This window comes from Carassius carassius, chromosome 37 (genome assembly GCF_963082965.1).
Source record: "Carassius carassius chromosome 37, fCarCar2.1, whole genome shotgun sequence".
Classification (NCBI taxonomy): domain Eukaryota; kingdom Metazoa; phylum Chordata; class Actinopteri; order Cypriniformes; family Cyprinidae; genus Carassius; species Carassius carassius.
In genome coordinates, this window is record NC_081791.1 from 29,543,551 (window position 1) to 29,556,050 (window position 12,500).

General features: G+C 50.9%; 1 protein-coding gene across 4 annotated transcripts in view; it reads right to left on the reverse strand.

Annotated features, from left to right (window-relative positions):
* Nucleotides 1-12,500, reverse strand: part of LOC132118631 (ephrin type-B receptor 4b) — a 44,726-nt gene that overhangs the window by 13,431 nt on the left and 18,795 nt on the right. For all 4 annotated transcript variants that reach the window (XM_059528596.1, XM_059528597.1, XM_059528598.1 and 1 more), the window contains 8 exons: nt 12,007-12,166; nt 11,799-11,898; nt 10,943-11,004; nt 9,643-9,756; nt 9,269-9,516; nt 1,241-1,456; nt 532-681; nt 262-455 (listed from right to left, as the gene is read on the reverse strand). In XM_059528596.1, the coding sequence (XP_059384579.1) occupies nt 262-455; nt 532-681; nt 1,241-1,456; nt 9,269-9,516; nt 9,643-9,756; nt 10,943-11,004; nt 11,799-11,898; nt 12,007-12,166 (1,244 nt within the window). The remainder of the gene's footprint in view (nt 1-261; nt 456-531; nt 682-1,240; nt 1,457-9,268; nt 9,517-9,642; nt 9,757-10,942; nt 11,005-11,798; nt 11,899-12,006; nt 12,167-12,500) is intronic.

A 12,500-nucleotide genomic window follows, 5' to 3' on the forward strand; every position in this document is an offset into this window, starting at 1 on the left:
CAGAGTCGTTCATTTTGGAGTCTGTGTTACTGTTCTCATCTGAATCATACACCGGCAGTTCGCTGCTAAATTGTGGAATTGGGTTAAATATGTTGTCTGTGCCCCTACATACAGCTACTCTGTTCTGCGACCTTGTGCAGGGTGATGTGGAGCTGGGTGTGCGACCGGTTCTGCCTGTCGATGACGTGACGCTTAACGAGTCACCTCCCTGGTGTTTACTGACACACACACACACACACACACACACACACACACACGGACCCGTCTGAGATGCGTCCGGTGATCTTGAGCGAGGCTGGGTTGCGGATCAGTCGGTCGAGGGCAGAGACGATGGCACAGAAGCGCGGGCGAGACGATCTCTCCTTCTGCCAGCAGTCCAGCATCAGCTGGTGCAGAGACGCAGGGCATTCTGGGGGAGGAGGCAGGCGGTAGTCCTGCTCGATGGCGTTGATCACCTGCACACACACACATCATCATCATCAGCGGGCTCAGAACACACTCGTCCGTCAGATCGGATCAAACCTCACTCACGTCCTGGTTGCTCATGTCCCAGTAGGGTCTCTCTCCGAACGACATCACCTCCCACATCACGATGCCGTAGCTCCAGACGTCTGACGCCGAGGTGAACTTACGGAAGGCGATGGCTTCAGGAGCCGTCCAGCGGATCGGGATCTTCCCGCCCTGACACACACACACACACAGATGGAGCTCAACGACACTGATGCTCACATCATTGATAATGGTAATATAGCAGATTAAAAAATATACAATATTCTAATAATGAAGTATTTCATTATTAGAATAGAAAAGGCAGTTTCTGTAATATTCTGTAACATATCACCACAAAATCAGTCAATTTCATCATAAGAAAGTGAATTTGCAATTACAACTAAAAAAAACTGCTAAATTCTAAAATTTTTGAAATTATTGCATTTTGATCACTTGACATTTTGATAATTTTTACTAGAAAACTCACAAAATCTTTATTTTATTATTATTATTATTATTATAAGAACATAATGTAAATGTTCTGATAGGTTATGGAAATTTCTGACACAAAATCAGTCATTTTGATCACAAAAATCACAAAAAAGTGTCATTCTTTTTTTTATAAAAAAACAAGCTTAGGAAATTGCCATCAACAAAATCAGTAATTTTATTCACAAAAACGTAATGAAATGTTGGACTGTGCATGTGTGTGTTGCAGGGTAGGATGTGTGTGACAGCAGCAGATCCTCACCAGTGAGCTGGTGTACGTGGGGTCAGACGAGTTCTCCGTCAGGAATCTGGACAGGCCGAAGTCAGACACCTTGCACACCAGGTTACTGTTGACCAGGATGTTTCTCGCCGCTAGATCCCTGTGAACATAACTAATCTCCGACAGGTACTTCATACCGGACGCAATCCCACGCAGCATCCCCACCAGCTGGATGGGCGTGAACTGACCGTCGTTCAGCTGCAGAAAGAGAGATAGAGAGAGAGAGACGGGTGAGAGCGGCGACACATCTGACCCAACATCAGACAGACAGAGAGAGAGCTGGGTGAGAGCGGGCGACACTTCTGACTCGACATTTGACAGAGAGAGAGAGACGGGTGAGAGCGGGTGACACTTCTGACCTGACATCAGACAGACAGAGAGAGAGCTGGGTGAGAGCGGGCGACACTTCTGACTCGACATTTGACAGAGAGAGAGAGACGGGTGAGAGCGGCGACACATCTGACCCAACATCAGACAGACAGAGAGAGAGCTGGGTGAGAGCGGGCGACACTTCTGACTCGACATTTGACAGAGAGAGAGAGACGGGTGAGAGCGGGTTACACATCTGACCCGACATTAGACAGAGTACAGAGAGAGAGAGAGACGGGTGAGAGCTGGCAACACATCTGACCTGACATCAGACAGACAGTCAGAGAGAGAGCTGGGTGAGAGCGGGCGACACTTCTGACCCGACATTTGACAGAGAGAGAGAGACGGGTGAGAGCGGGTTACACATCTGACCCGACATCAGACAGAGAGTACAGAGAGAGAGAGAGACGGGTGAGAGCGGGCGACACTTCTGACCTGAAATCAGACAGGCAGACAGAGAGAGAGCTGGGTGAGAGCGGGCGACACTTCTGACCCGACAGTTGACAGAGAGAGAGAGACTGGTGAGAGCGAGCGGCACTTCTGACCTGACATCAGACAGGCAGACAGAGAGAGAGCTGGGTGAGAGCGGGCGACACTTCTGACCCGACATCAGACAGACCGTCAGAGAGAGAGCTGGGTGAGAGCGGGCGACACTTCTGACCTGACATCAGACAGGCAGACAGAGAGAGAGCTGGGTGAGAGCGGGCGACACTTCTGACCCGACATTTGACAGAGAGAGAGAGACGGGTGAGAGCGGGTTACACATCTGACCTGACATCAGACAGAGAGTACAGAGAGAGAGAGAGACGGGTGAGAGCTGGTGACACATCTGATCTGACATCAGACAGACAGTCAGAGAGAGAGCTGGGTGAGAGCGGGCAACACTTCTGACCCTACATCAGACAGTCAGAGAAAGAGCTGTGTGAGAGCGAGCGACACTTCTGACCCGACATCAGACAGGCAGACAGAGAGAGAGCTGGGTGAGAGCGGGTTACACATCTGACCCGACATCAGACAGAGAGTACAGAGAGAGAGAGAGACGGGTGAGAGCTGGCGACACATCTGACCTGAAGTCAGACAGACAATCAGAGAAAGAACTGGGTGAGAGCGGGCGACACTTCTGACCCGACATCAGACAGACAGACAGACAGACAGACAGAGAAAGAGCTGGGTGAGAGCGGGCGACATTTCTGACCTGACATCAGACAGACAGACAGAGAAAGAGCTGGGTGAGAGCGGGCGACACTTCTGACCCGACATCAGACCAGCAGACAGAGAGAGACGAGTGAGAGCAGACAACACTTCTGACCTGACATCATACAGACAGAGAAAGAGCTGGGTGAGAGCGGGCGACACTTCTGACCCGACATCAGACAGGCAGACAGAGAGAGAGCTGGGTGAGAGCGGGCGACACTTCTGACCCGACATTTGACAGAGAGAGAGAGACGGGTGAGAGCGGGGGACATTTCTGACCCGACATAAAACAGACAGAGAGACGGGTGAGAGCGGGTTACACATCTGACCCGACATCAGACAGAGGGTATAGAGACAGAGAGAGCTGGGTGAGAGCGGGCGACACTTCTGACCCGACATCAGACAGACAGACAGACAGAGAAAGAGCTGAGTAAGAGCGGGCAACACTTCTGACCTGACATCAGACAGACAGACAGAAAAAGAGCTGGGTCAGAGTGGGAGACACATCTGACCCGACATCAGACAGGCAGACAGAGAGAGACGGGTGAGAGCAGGCGACACTTCTGACCCGACATCAGACAGACAGACAGAGAAGGAGCTGGGTGAGAGTGGGCGACACTTCTGACCTGACATCAGACAGACAGACAGACAGAGAAAGAGCTGGGTGAGAGCGGGCGACACTTCTGACCCGACATCAGACAGGCAGACAGAGAGAGAGCTGAGTGAGAGCGGGCAACACTTCTGACCCAACATTTGACAGAGAGAGAGAGAGACGGGTGAGAGCGGGGGACACTTCTGACCTGACATCAGACAGACAGACAGAAAAAGAGCTGGGTGAGAGTGGGCGACACATCTGACCCGACATCAGACAGGCAGACAGAGAGAAACGGGTGAGAGCAGGCGACACTTCTGACCTGACATCAGAAAGACAGTCAGAGAAAGAGCTGGGTGAGAGCGGGCGACACTTCTGACCTGACATCAGACAGACAGACAGAGAAAGAGCTGGGTGAGAGTGGGCAACACTTCTGACCCGACATCAGACAGACAGTCAGAGAAAGAGCTGGGTGAGAGCGGGCGACACTTCTGACCTGACATCAGACAGACAGACAGAAAAAGAGCTGTGTGAGAGCGGGAGACACTTCTGACCCGATATCAGACAGACAGACAGAGATAGAGCTGGGTGAGAGCGGGCGACACTTCTGACCCGACATCAGACAGGCAGACAGAGGGAGACGGGTGAGAGCAGGCGACACTTCTGACCTGACATCAGACAGACAGTCAGAGAGAGAGCTGGGTGAGAGCGGGCGACACTTCTGACCTGACATCAGACAGGCAGACAGAGAGAGAGCTGGGTGAAAGGGCGATACACATCTGTCCCGACATCAGACAGACAGTCAGAGAGAGAGCTGGGTGAGAGCGGGCGACACTTCTGACCCGACATCAGACAGACAGACAGAGAAAGAGCTGGGTGAGAGCGGGCGACACTTCTGACCTGACATCAGACAGACAGACAGAGAAAGAGCTGGGTGAGAGCAGGCGACACTTCTGACCCGACATCAGACCAGCAGACAGAGAGAGACGGGTGAGAGCAGGCAACACTTCTGACCTGACATCAGACAGACAGACAGACAAAGAGCTGGGTGAGAGCGGGCGACACTTCTGACCTGACATCAGACAGACAGACAGAGAAAGAGCTGGGTGAGGGCGGGCGACACTTCTGACCCGACATTTGACAGAGAGAGAGAAACGGGTGAGAGCGGGGGACACTTCTGACTCGACATAAAACAGACAGAGAGACGGGTGAGAGTGGGTTACACATCTGACCCGACATCAGACAGAGAGTATAGAGACAGAGAAAGAGCTGGGTGAGAGCGGGCAACACTTCTGACCCAACATCAGACAGACAGACAGAGAAAGAGCTGGGTGAGAGCAGGCGACACTTCTGACCTGACATCAGACAGACAGACAGAAAAAGAGCTGGGTGAGAGTGGGAGACACATCTGACCCGACATCAGACAGGCAGACAGAGAGAGACGGGTGAGAGCAGGCGACACTTCTGACCCGACATCAGACAGACAGAGAAAGAGCTGGGTGAGAGCGAGCGACACTTCTGACCCGACATCAGACAGGCAGACAGAGAAAGAGCTAAGTGAGAGCGGGCGACACTTCTGACCTGACATCAGACAGACAGAGAAAGAGCTGGGAGAGAGCGAGCGACACTTCTGACCCGACATCAGACAGGCAGACAGAGAGAGAGCTGGGTGAGAGCGGGCGACACTTCTGACCCGACATCAGACAGACAGAGAGAGAAAGAGCTGGGTGAGAGCAGGCGACACTTCTGACCTGACATCAGACAGGCAGACAGAGAGAGAGCTGGGTGAGAGCGGGCGACACTTCTGACCTGACATTTGACAGAGAGAGAGAGACGGGTGAGAGCGAGTTACACATCTGACCTGACATCAGACAGAGAGTACAGAGAGAGAGAGAGAGAGACGGGTGAGAGCGGGCGACACTTCTGACCTGACATCAGACAGGCAGACAGAGAGAGAGCTGGGTGAGAGTGGGCGACACTTCTGACCCGACATTTGACAGAGAGAGACGGGTGAGAGCGGGTTACACATCTGACCTGACATCAGACAGAGAGTACAGAGAGAGAGAGAGACGGTTGAGAGCTGGCGACACATCTGACCTGACATCAGACAGACAATCAGAGAGAGAGCTGGGTGAGAGCGGGCGACACTTCTGACCCGACATCAGACAGACAGAAAAAGAGCTGGGTGAGAGGGAGCGACACTTCTGACCCGACATCAGACAGGCAGACAGAGAGAGAGCTGGGTGAGAATGGGTTACACATCTGACCCGACATCAGACAGAGAGTACAGAGAGAGAGAGAGAGACGGGTGAGAGCTGGCGACACATCTGACCTGACATCAGACAGACAGTCAGAGAGAGAGCTGGGTGAGAGCGGACGACACTTCCAACCCGACATCAGACAGACAGACAGAGAAAGAGCTGGGTGAGAGCGGGCGACATTTCTGACCTGACATCAGACAGACAGACAGAGAAAAAGCTGGGTGAGAGCGGGCGACACTTCTGACCCGACATCAGACAGACAGAGAAAGAGCTGGGTGAGAGCGGGCGACACTTCTGACCCGACATCAAACAGGCAGACAGAGAGAGAGCTGGGTGAGAGCGGGCGACACTTCTGACCCGACATTTGACAGAGAGAGAGAGAGACGGGTGAGAGCGGGGAACACTTCTGACCCGACATAAAACAGACAGAGAGACGGGTGAGAGCGGGTTACACATCTGACCCGACATCAGACAGAGGGTATAGAGACAGAGAGAGCTGGGTGAGAGCGGGCGACACTTCTGACCCGACATCAGACAGACAGACAGACAGACAGAGAAAGAGCTGGGTGAGAGCGGGCAATACTTCTGACCTGACATCAGACAGACAAACAGAAAAAGAGCTGGGTCAGAGTGGGAGACACATCTGACCCGACATCAGACAGGCAGACAGAGAGAGACGGGTGAGAGCAGGCGACACTTCTGACCCGACATCAGACAGACAGACAGAGAAAGAGCTGGGTGAGAGCGGGCGACACTTCTGACCTGACATCAGACAGACAGACAGACAGACAGACAGAGAAAGAGCTGGGTGAGAGCGGGCGACACTTCTGACCCGACATCAGACAGGCAGACAGAGAGAGAGCTGAGTGAGTGCGGGCAACACTTCTGACCCGACATTTGACAGAGAGAGACGGGTGAGAGCGGGGGACACTTCTGACCTGACATCAGACAGACAGAAAAAGAGCTGGGTGAGAGTGGGCGACACATCTGACCCGACATCAGACAGGCAGACAGAGAGAGACGGGTGAGAGCAGGCTTTCTCTCTCTGTTTGTCTGACATCAGACAAACAGAGAGAGAAAGAGCTGGGTGAGAGCGGGCGACACTTCTGACCTGACATCAGACAGGCAGACAGAGAGAGAGCTGGGTGAGAGCGGGCGACACTTCTGACCTGACATTTGACAGAGAGAGAGAGACGGGTGAGAGCGAGTTACACATCTGACCTGACATCAGACAGAGAGTACAGAGAGAGAGAGAGACGGGTGAGAGCGGGCGACACATCTGACCTGACATCAGACAGACAGTCAGAGAGAGAGCTGGGTGAGAGCGGGCGACACTTCTGACCCGACATCAGACAGACAGAGAAAGAGCTGGGTGAGAGCGGCGACACTTCAGACCCGACATCAGACAGGCAGACAGAGAAAGAGCTGGGTGAGAGCGGGCGACACTTCTGACCTGACATCAGACAGACAGTCAGAGAGAGAGCTGGGTGAGAGCGGGCGACACTTCTGACCCGACATCAGACAGACAGAGAAAGAGCTGGGTGAGAGCGTGCGACACTTCTGACCCGACATCAGACAGGCAGACAGAGAGAGAGCTGGGTGAGAGCGGGCGACACTTCTGACCTGACATTTGACAGAGAGAGAGAGAGACGGGAGAGAGCAGGTTACACATCTGACCTGACATCAGACAGAGAGTACAGAGAGAGAGAGAGACGGTTGAGAGCTGGCGACACATATGACCTGACATCAGACAGACAGTCAGAGAGAGAGCTGGGTGAGAGCGGGCGACACTTCTGACCCGACATCAGACAGACAGAAAAAGAGCTGGGTGAGAGGGAGCGACACTTCTGACCCGACATCAGACAGGCAGACAGAGAGAGAGCTGGGTGAGAACGGGTTACACATCTGACCCGACATCAGACAGAGAGTACAGAGAGAGAGAGAGAGACGGGTGAGAGCTGGCGACACATCTGAACTGACATCAGACAGACAGTCAGAGAGAGAGCTGGGTGAGAGCGGACGACACTTCCGACCCGACATCAGACAGACAGACAGAGAAAGAGCTGGGTGAGAGCGGGCGACATTTCTGACCTGACATCAGACAGACAGACAGAGAAAGAGCTGGGTGAGAGCGGGCGACACTTCTGACCCGACATCAGACCAGCAGACAGAGAGAGACGGGTGAGAGCAGGCAACACTTCTGACCTGACATCAGACAGACAGAGAAAGAGCTGGGTGAGAGCGGGTGACACTTCTGACCCGACATCAAACAGGCAGACAGAGAGAGAGCTGGGTGAGAGCAGGCGACACTTCTGACCCGACATCAGACAGACAGACAGAGAAAGAGCTGGGTGAGAGCGGGCGACACTTCTGACCTGACATCAGACAGACAGACAGACAGACAGACAGAGAAAGAGCTGGGTGAGAGCGGGCGACACTTCTGACCCGACATCAGACAGGCAGACAGAGAGAGAGCTGAGTGAGAGCGGGCAACACTTCTGACCCGACATTTGACAGAGAGAGAGAGACGGGTGAGAGCGGGGGATTCTGACCTGACATCAGACAGACAGACAGAAAAAGAGCTGGGTGAGAGTGGGCGACACATCTGACCCGACATCAGACAGGCAGACAGAGAGAGACGGGTGAGAGCAGGCGACACTTCTGACCTGACATCAGACAGACAGTCAGAGAAAGAGCTGGGTGAGAGCGGGCGACACTTCTGACCTGACATCAGACAGACAGACAGAGAAAGAGCTGGGTGAGAGCGGGCGACACTTCTGACCCGACATCAGACAGACAGAGAGAGAGACAGACAGAGAGATGGGTGAGAGCGGGTGACACATCTGACCCAACATCAGACAGACAGAGAGAGAGAGACAGACAGAGAGATGGGTGAGAGCGGGTGACACATCTGACCCAACATCAGACAGACAGAGAGAGAGAGACAGACAGAGAGATGGGTGAGAGCGGGTGACACATCTGACCCGACATCAGACAGACAGAGAGAGAGACAGACAGAGAGATGGGTGAGAGCGGGTGACACATCTGACCCGACATCAGTCAGACAGTCAGAGAAGGAGCTGGGTGAGAGCGGGCGACACTTCTGACCTGACATCAGACAGACAGACAGAGAAAGAGCTGGTTGAGAGCGGGCGACACTTCTGACCCGACATCAGACAGGCAGACAGAGAGAGACGGGTGAGAGCAGGCGACACTTCTGACCCGACATCAGACAGACACTCAGAGAGAGAGCTGGGTGAGAGTGGGCGACACTTCTGACCCGACATCAGACAGACAAACAGAGAGAGAGAGAAGGGTGTGAGTGGGTGACACATCTGACCCGACATCAGACAGACAGACAGAGAGAGAGAGAGAAAGATGGGTGAAAGCGGGCGACACATCTGACCCGACATCAGACAGACAGAGAGAGACGGGTGTGAGTGGGCGACACATCTGACCTTACATTAGACAGACAGAGAGAGAGAGACGGGTGAGAGCGGGCGACACATCTGACCTTACATCAGACAGACAGAGAGACGGGTGAGAGTGGGCGACACTTCTGACCCGACATCAGACAGACAGACAGGTACTGACCCGCAGGAAGGAGTCCAGTGCGCCGTTCTCCATGTACTCGGTCAGAATCATCACGGGACAGGAAGCTGTGATCACTCCCTCCAGGTGAATGATGTTGGGATGCTGGAACTGACCCATGATTGACGCCTCTGACAGGAAGTCCCGCCTCTGCTTGTCTGTGTAGCCAGCCTTCAGGGTCTTAATGGCCACGTAGTTCTCTTTCTTCCCAGGAACCCTGAGCCGGCCGCGACACACCTCACCGAACTCACCTGCACACAGATCACACACACACAATAGTGTAATGTGAGCTGTGCTTTCATCAGGTGTGTGTGTTCACGCAGAAACACGAGCCCCGCGCCACACCTGCACTCAACAATCTCACACACGGTTCTCACCGGCACCGATCACCTCCTCGATCTTCACAAACGACACGTCGATCTCTTTAGCGAACTCCCTCACCAACTCGTTCGGATCCTCGTATGTGAACGGATCGATGTACACTTTCATCCCTGTGAGAAACACACACACACACACACAATTAAACCACAACAAAACATCTGAACAATGTCTGAAACCGTATGACGAGCTTTTCTCAGGATTATCTGTCTCTTTATGATGAACTGCTCGTTGTGTTCCTCATTTGTAAGTCGCTTTGGATAAAAAGCCTGATTAATGAATAAACAAAGACAAAACATGTTTGTGACTAATAAAAAAAAAAAAATATATATATATATATATAAAGAACTATTTCAGCTAGTTGCCAAAGAAACATATGAAACAAACTTAAATAAAAATGACTAACTATTTAGATCTATAAGAAAAAACAGTAACAACTTCTTAATAATTTAGAGACTTGTAACTGATCATAAAGAATATATAATTTAAAATATAAATATATGATATATAAAAAGGTTTTTATTAAGTTTTAGTTTGTTTCAGTATTTCAACTTCAACTAAATGAAACTGCCTTGGCATACAGCTGAAATAAAAGGAACCTAAGTTTTTTTAAACACATTCTTTCAGTTCATGTGTATTCTACTCCATGTAATGACACTGACTATGGTTTTCATTTGAGCTGGTTGTAGTTACAGATGAAATCTCTGGTTTGTGGTTGATTGTTTAGATTTTCAAGAACTGTATAAACCTACAAACAGACAGATTTTACTGTCCATTCACGTCTGACTTAAACAAGTTTATTGTCAATTTACTATTCATTGTCAATCATAAATAATATTTCATGATATAAAATTCAATTATTTACTTTATTTGTCAATTGAAAATAACATGCAAATTTGCATTTAATTAAAAACATGCATTTAATTATTAATCATAAATATTTATGTAAAACATATTTGTTATTTTGCTTTCTCAATCCTATTTTGCTACACATGTTCAGATCTTATGTTTCCTTCCTGATTATGACTTTGAAAACCTTATGTTATCAGGCGAGTTAACTGACATGAATTCATATTTTTGAGTTCAGTCAAAATAATAATACGAACAGGTCCTGTAAATGTTGCCACATGGAGCACATTTTCTGTAGCTGACGAGCAATCCACAGCAATGCATAAGGCCTAAACTCACTAAACTCATGTGTCTGCATCACTCTCACATGTAAACAACACAAACCAGCGGTGAGCGCTGACAGATTTACCGCGGTATAACACATTCCTGATCACAAGACGTCACACTCACCCTGACCCATCAGGAACTGGCTGCTCTTATCCGGGTCGGGGTCCCGCCTGCGGCTGGAGCGCCTGAGACACACACACACACGTGATTGGACGGACAGATGGACTCTGTGTTTATATGTGATTGGATTACACAGGCTGTGTATGTTTGTTTGACAGAATTCCTCTCTCATGACTCGTGTGAGTTTCTGTCTGTTGTGTGAGAGACCCTGCAGCTGCTCGCTCGCTCTTCACGAGCCTCACACACACACTCGCGCCACATGACCTCCAGCGTCTGCGTGTGTGTGTGTGTCAGATGTAGTTTGATAGCGTTGTGTTGTTAGCAGCAGTGATGTCATCAGAAAACAGACCTAGCAAATGATACTGTCTGTAGAAATGACAGAAACCTGCCCGTCCAGAGGTAAAGATTACTGACAAATACAGTAAATGATATTGATTTATTTACAAATAATTTTATTTGTATACATAAATATTATTTACTTTGTTTGTCAACTAGATTTACCTATGACAAAAGAAATGTGTGAGAGAGAGAGAGAGAGAGAGAGAGAGAGAGAGAGAGAGTGTGTGTGTATGTGTGTGTGAAGAGAATAGGATGTGTTCACCCAGCGCTGTCTCCTTACAGACTCTTACTGGAACAATGAATCTGAACCTAAGAGCGCGCACGCACACACACACACACTCACGCACGCACGCGCACACATACGCACACACACACACACACACACACACACACACACACACACACACACACACCTGGTTTGACACAAGGCAGTTTGTGTCAAAATAGTGAGTGCACACAGTTCTCTTAACCAGAAAATCCCAGGCCCTGCCCCCTTATTCAGGCACCAATCAGATCTCACCTGAAGCAGAACACAGCAACTATCCCCACGGCGATGAGAATGAGCAGTCCTATAGCGACCAGCACACCAGTGAGCAACAACCGCGACGGAGGTTCTTCATCTGAGAGAGACACACTGTTAGATTCATATGAGACACCACTGTGTGCACGTGTGTGTGTGTGTGTGTGTGTGTGTGTGTGTGTGTGTGTGTGTGGGTGTGGGTGTGTACCGTCCGGCAGTGTGCTGATGGTGGCGGCGGGGCTGAAGTGTCCGTATCCTGCTGTGGTTCTGGCTCTGACCTGCACCTGGTACTGTGACGCTCGGGTCAGATCAGTCAGAACCACCGAGCTGCTTTTACTGCTGACGTACTGCCATCCATCATCCTGGTCCTACAGCACACAGGTCAGGGGTCAGGTACAGGTGGAACAGTGGCACACAGTCACACTCAGACGTACACACACACACAAACACACTCACACTCACATACACTCACTCACAAACACACACACTCACTCACTCACACACTCTCTCACACTCTCACTCACACACACTCACTCACTCACACACACTCACTCACACACTCTCTCACACTCTCACTCACACACTCTCTCACACTCTCACTCACACACACTCACTCACACACACTCTCACTGTCACTCTCACTCACACACACTCTCTCTCACACTCACACACTCTCACTCACACACTCTCTCACACTCTCAC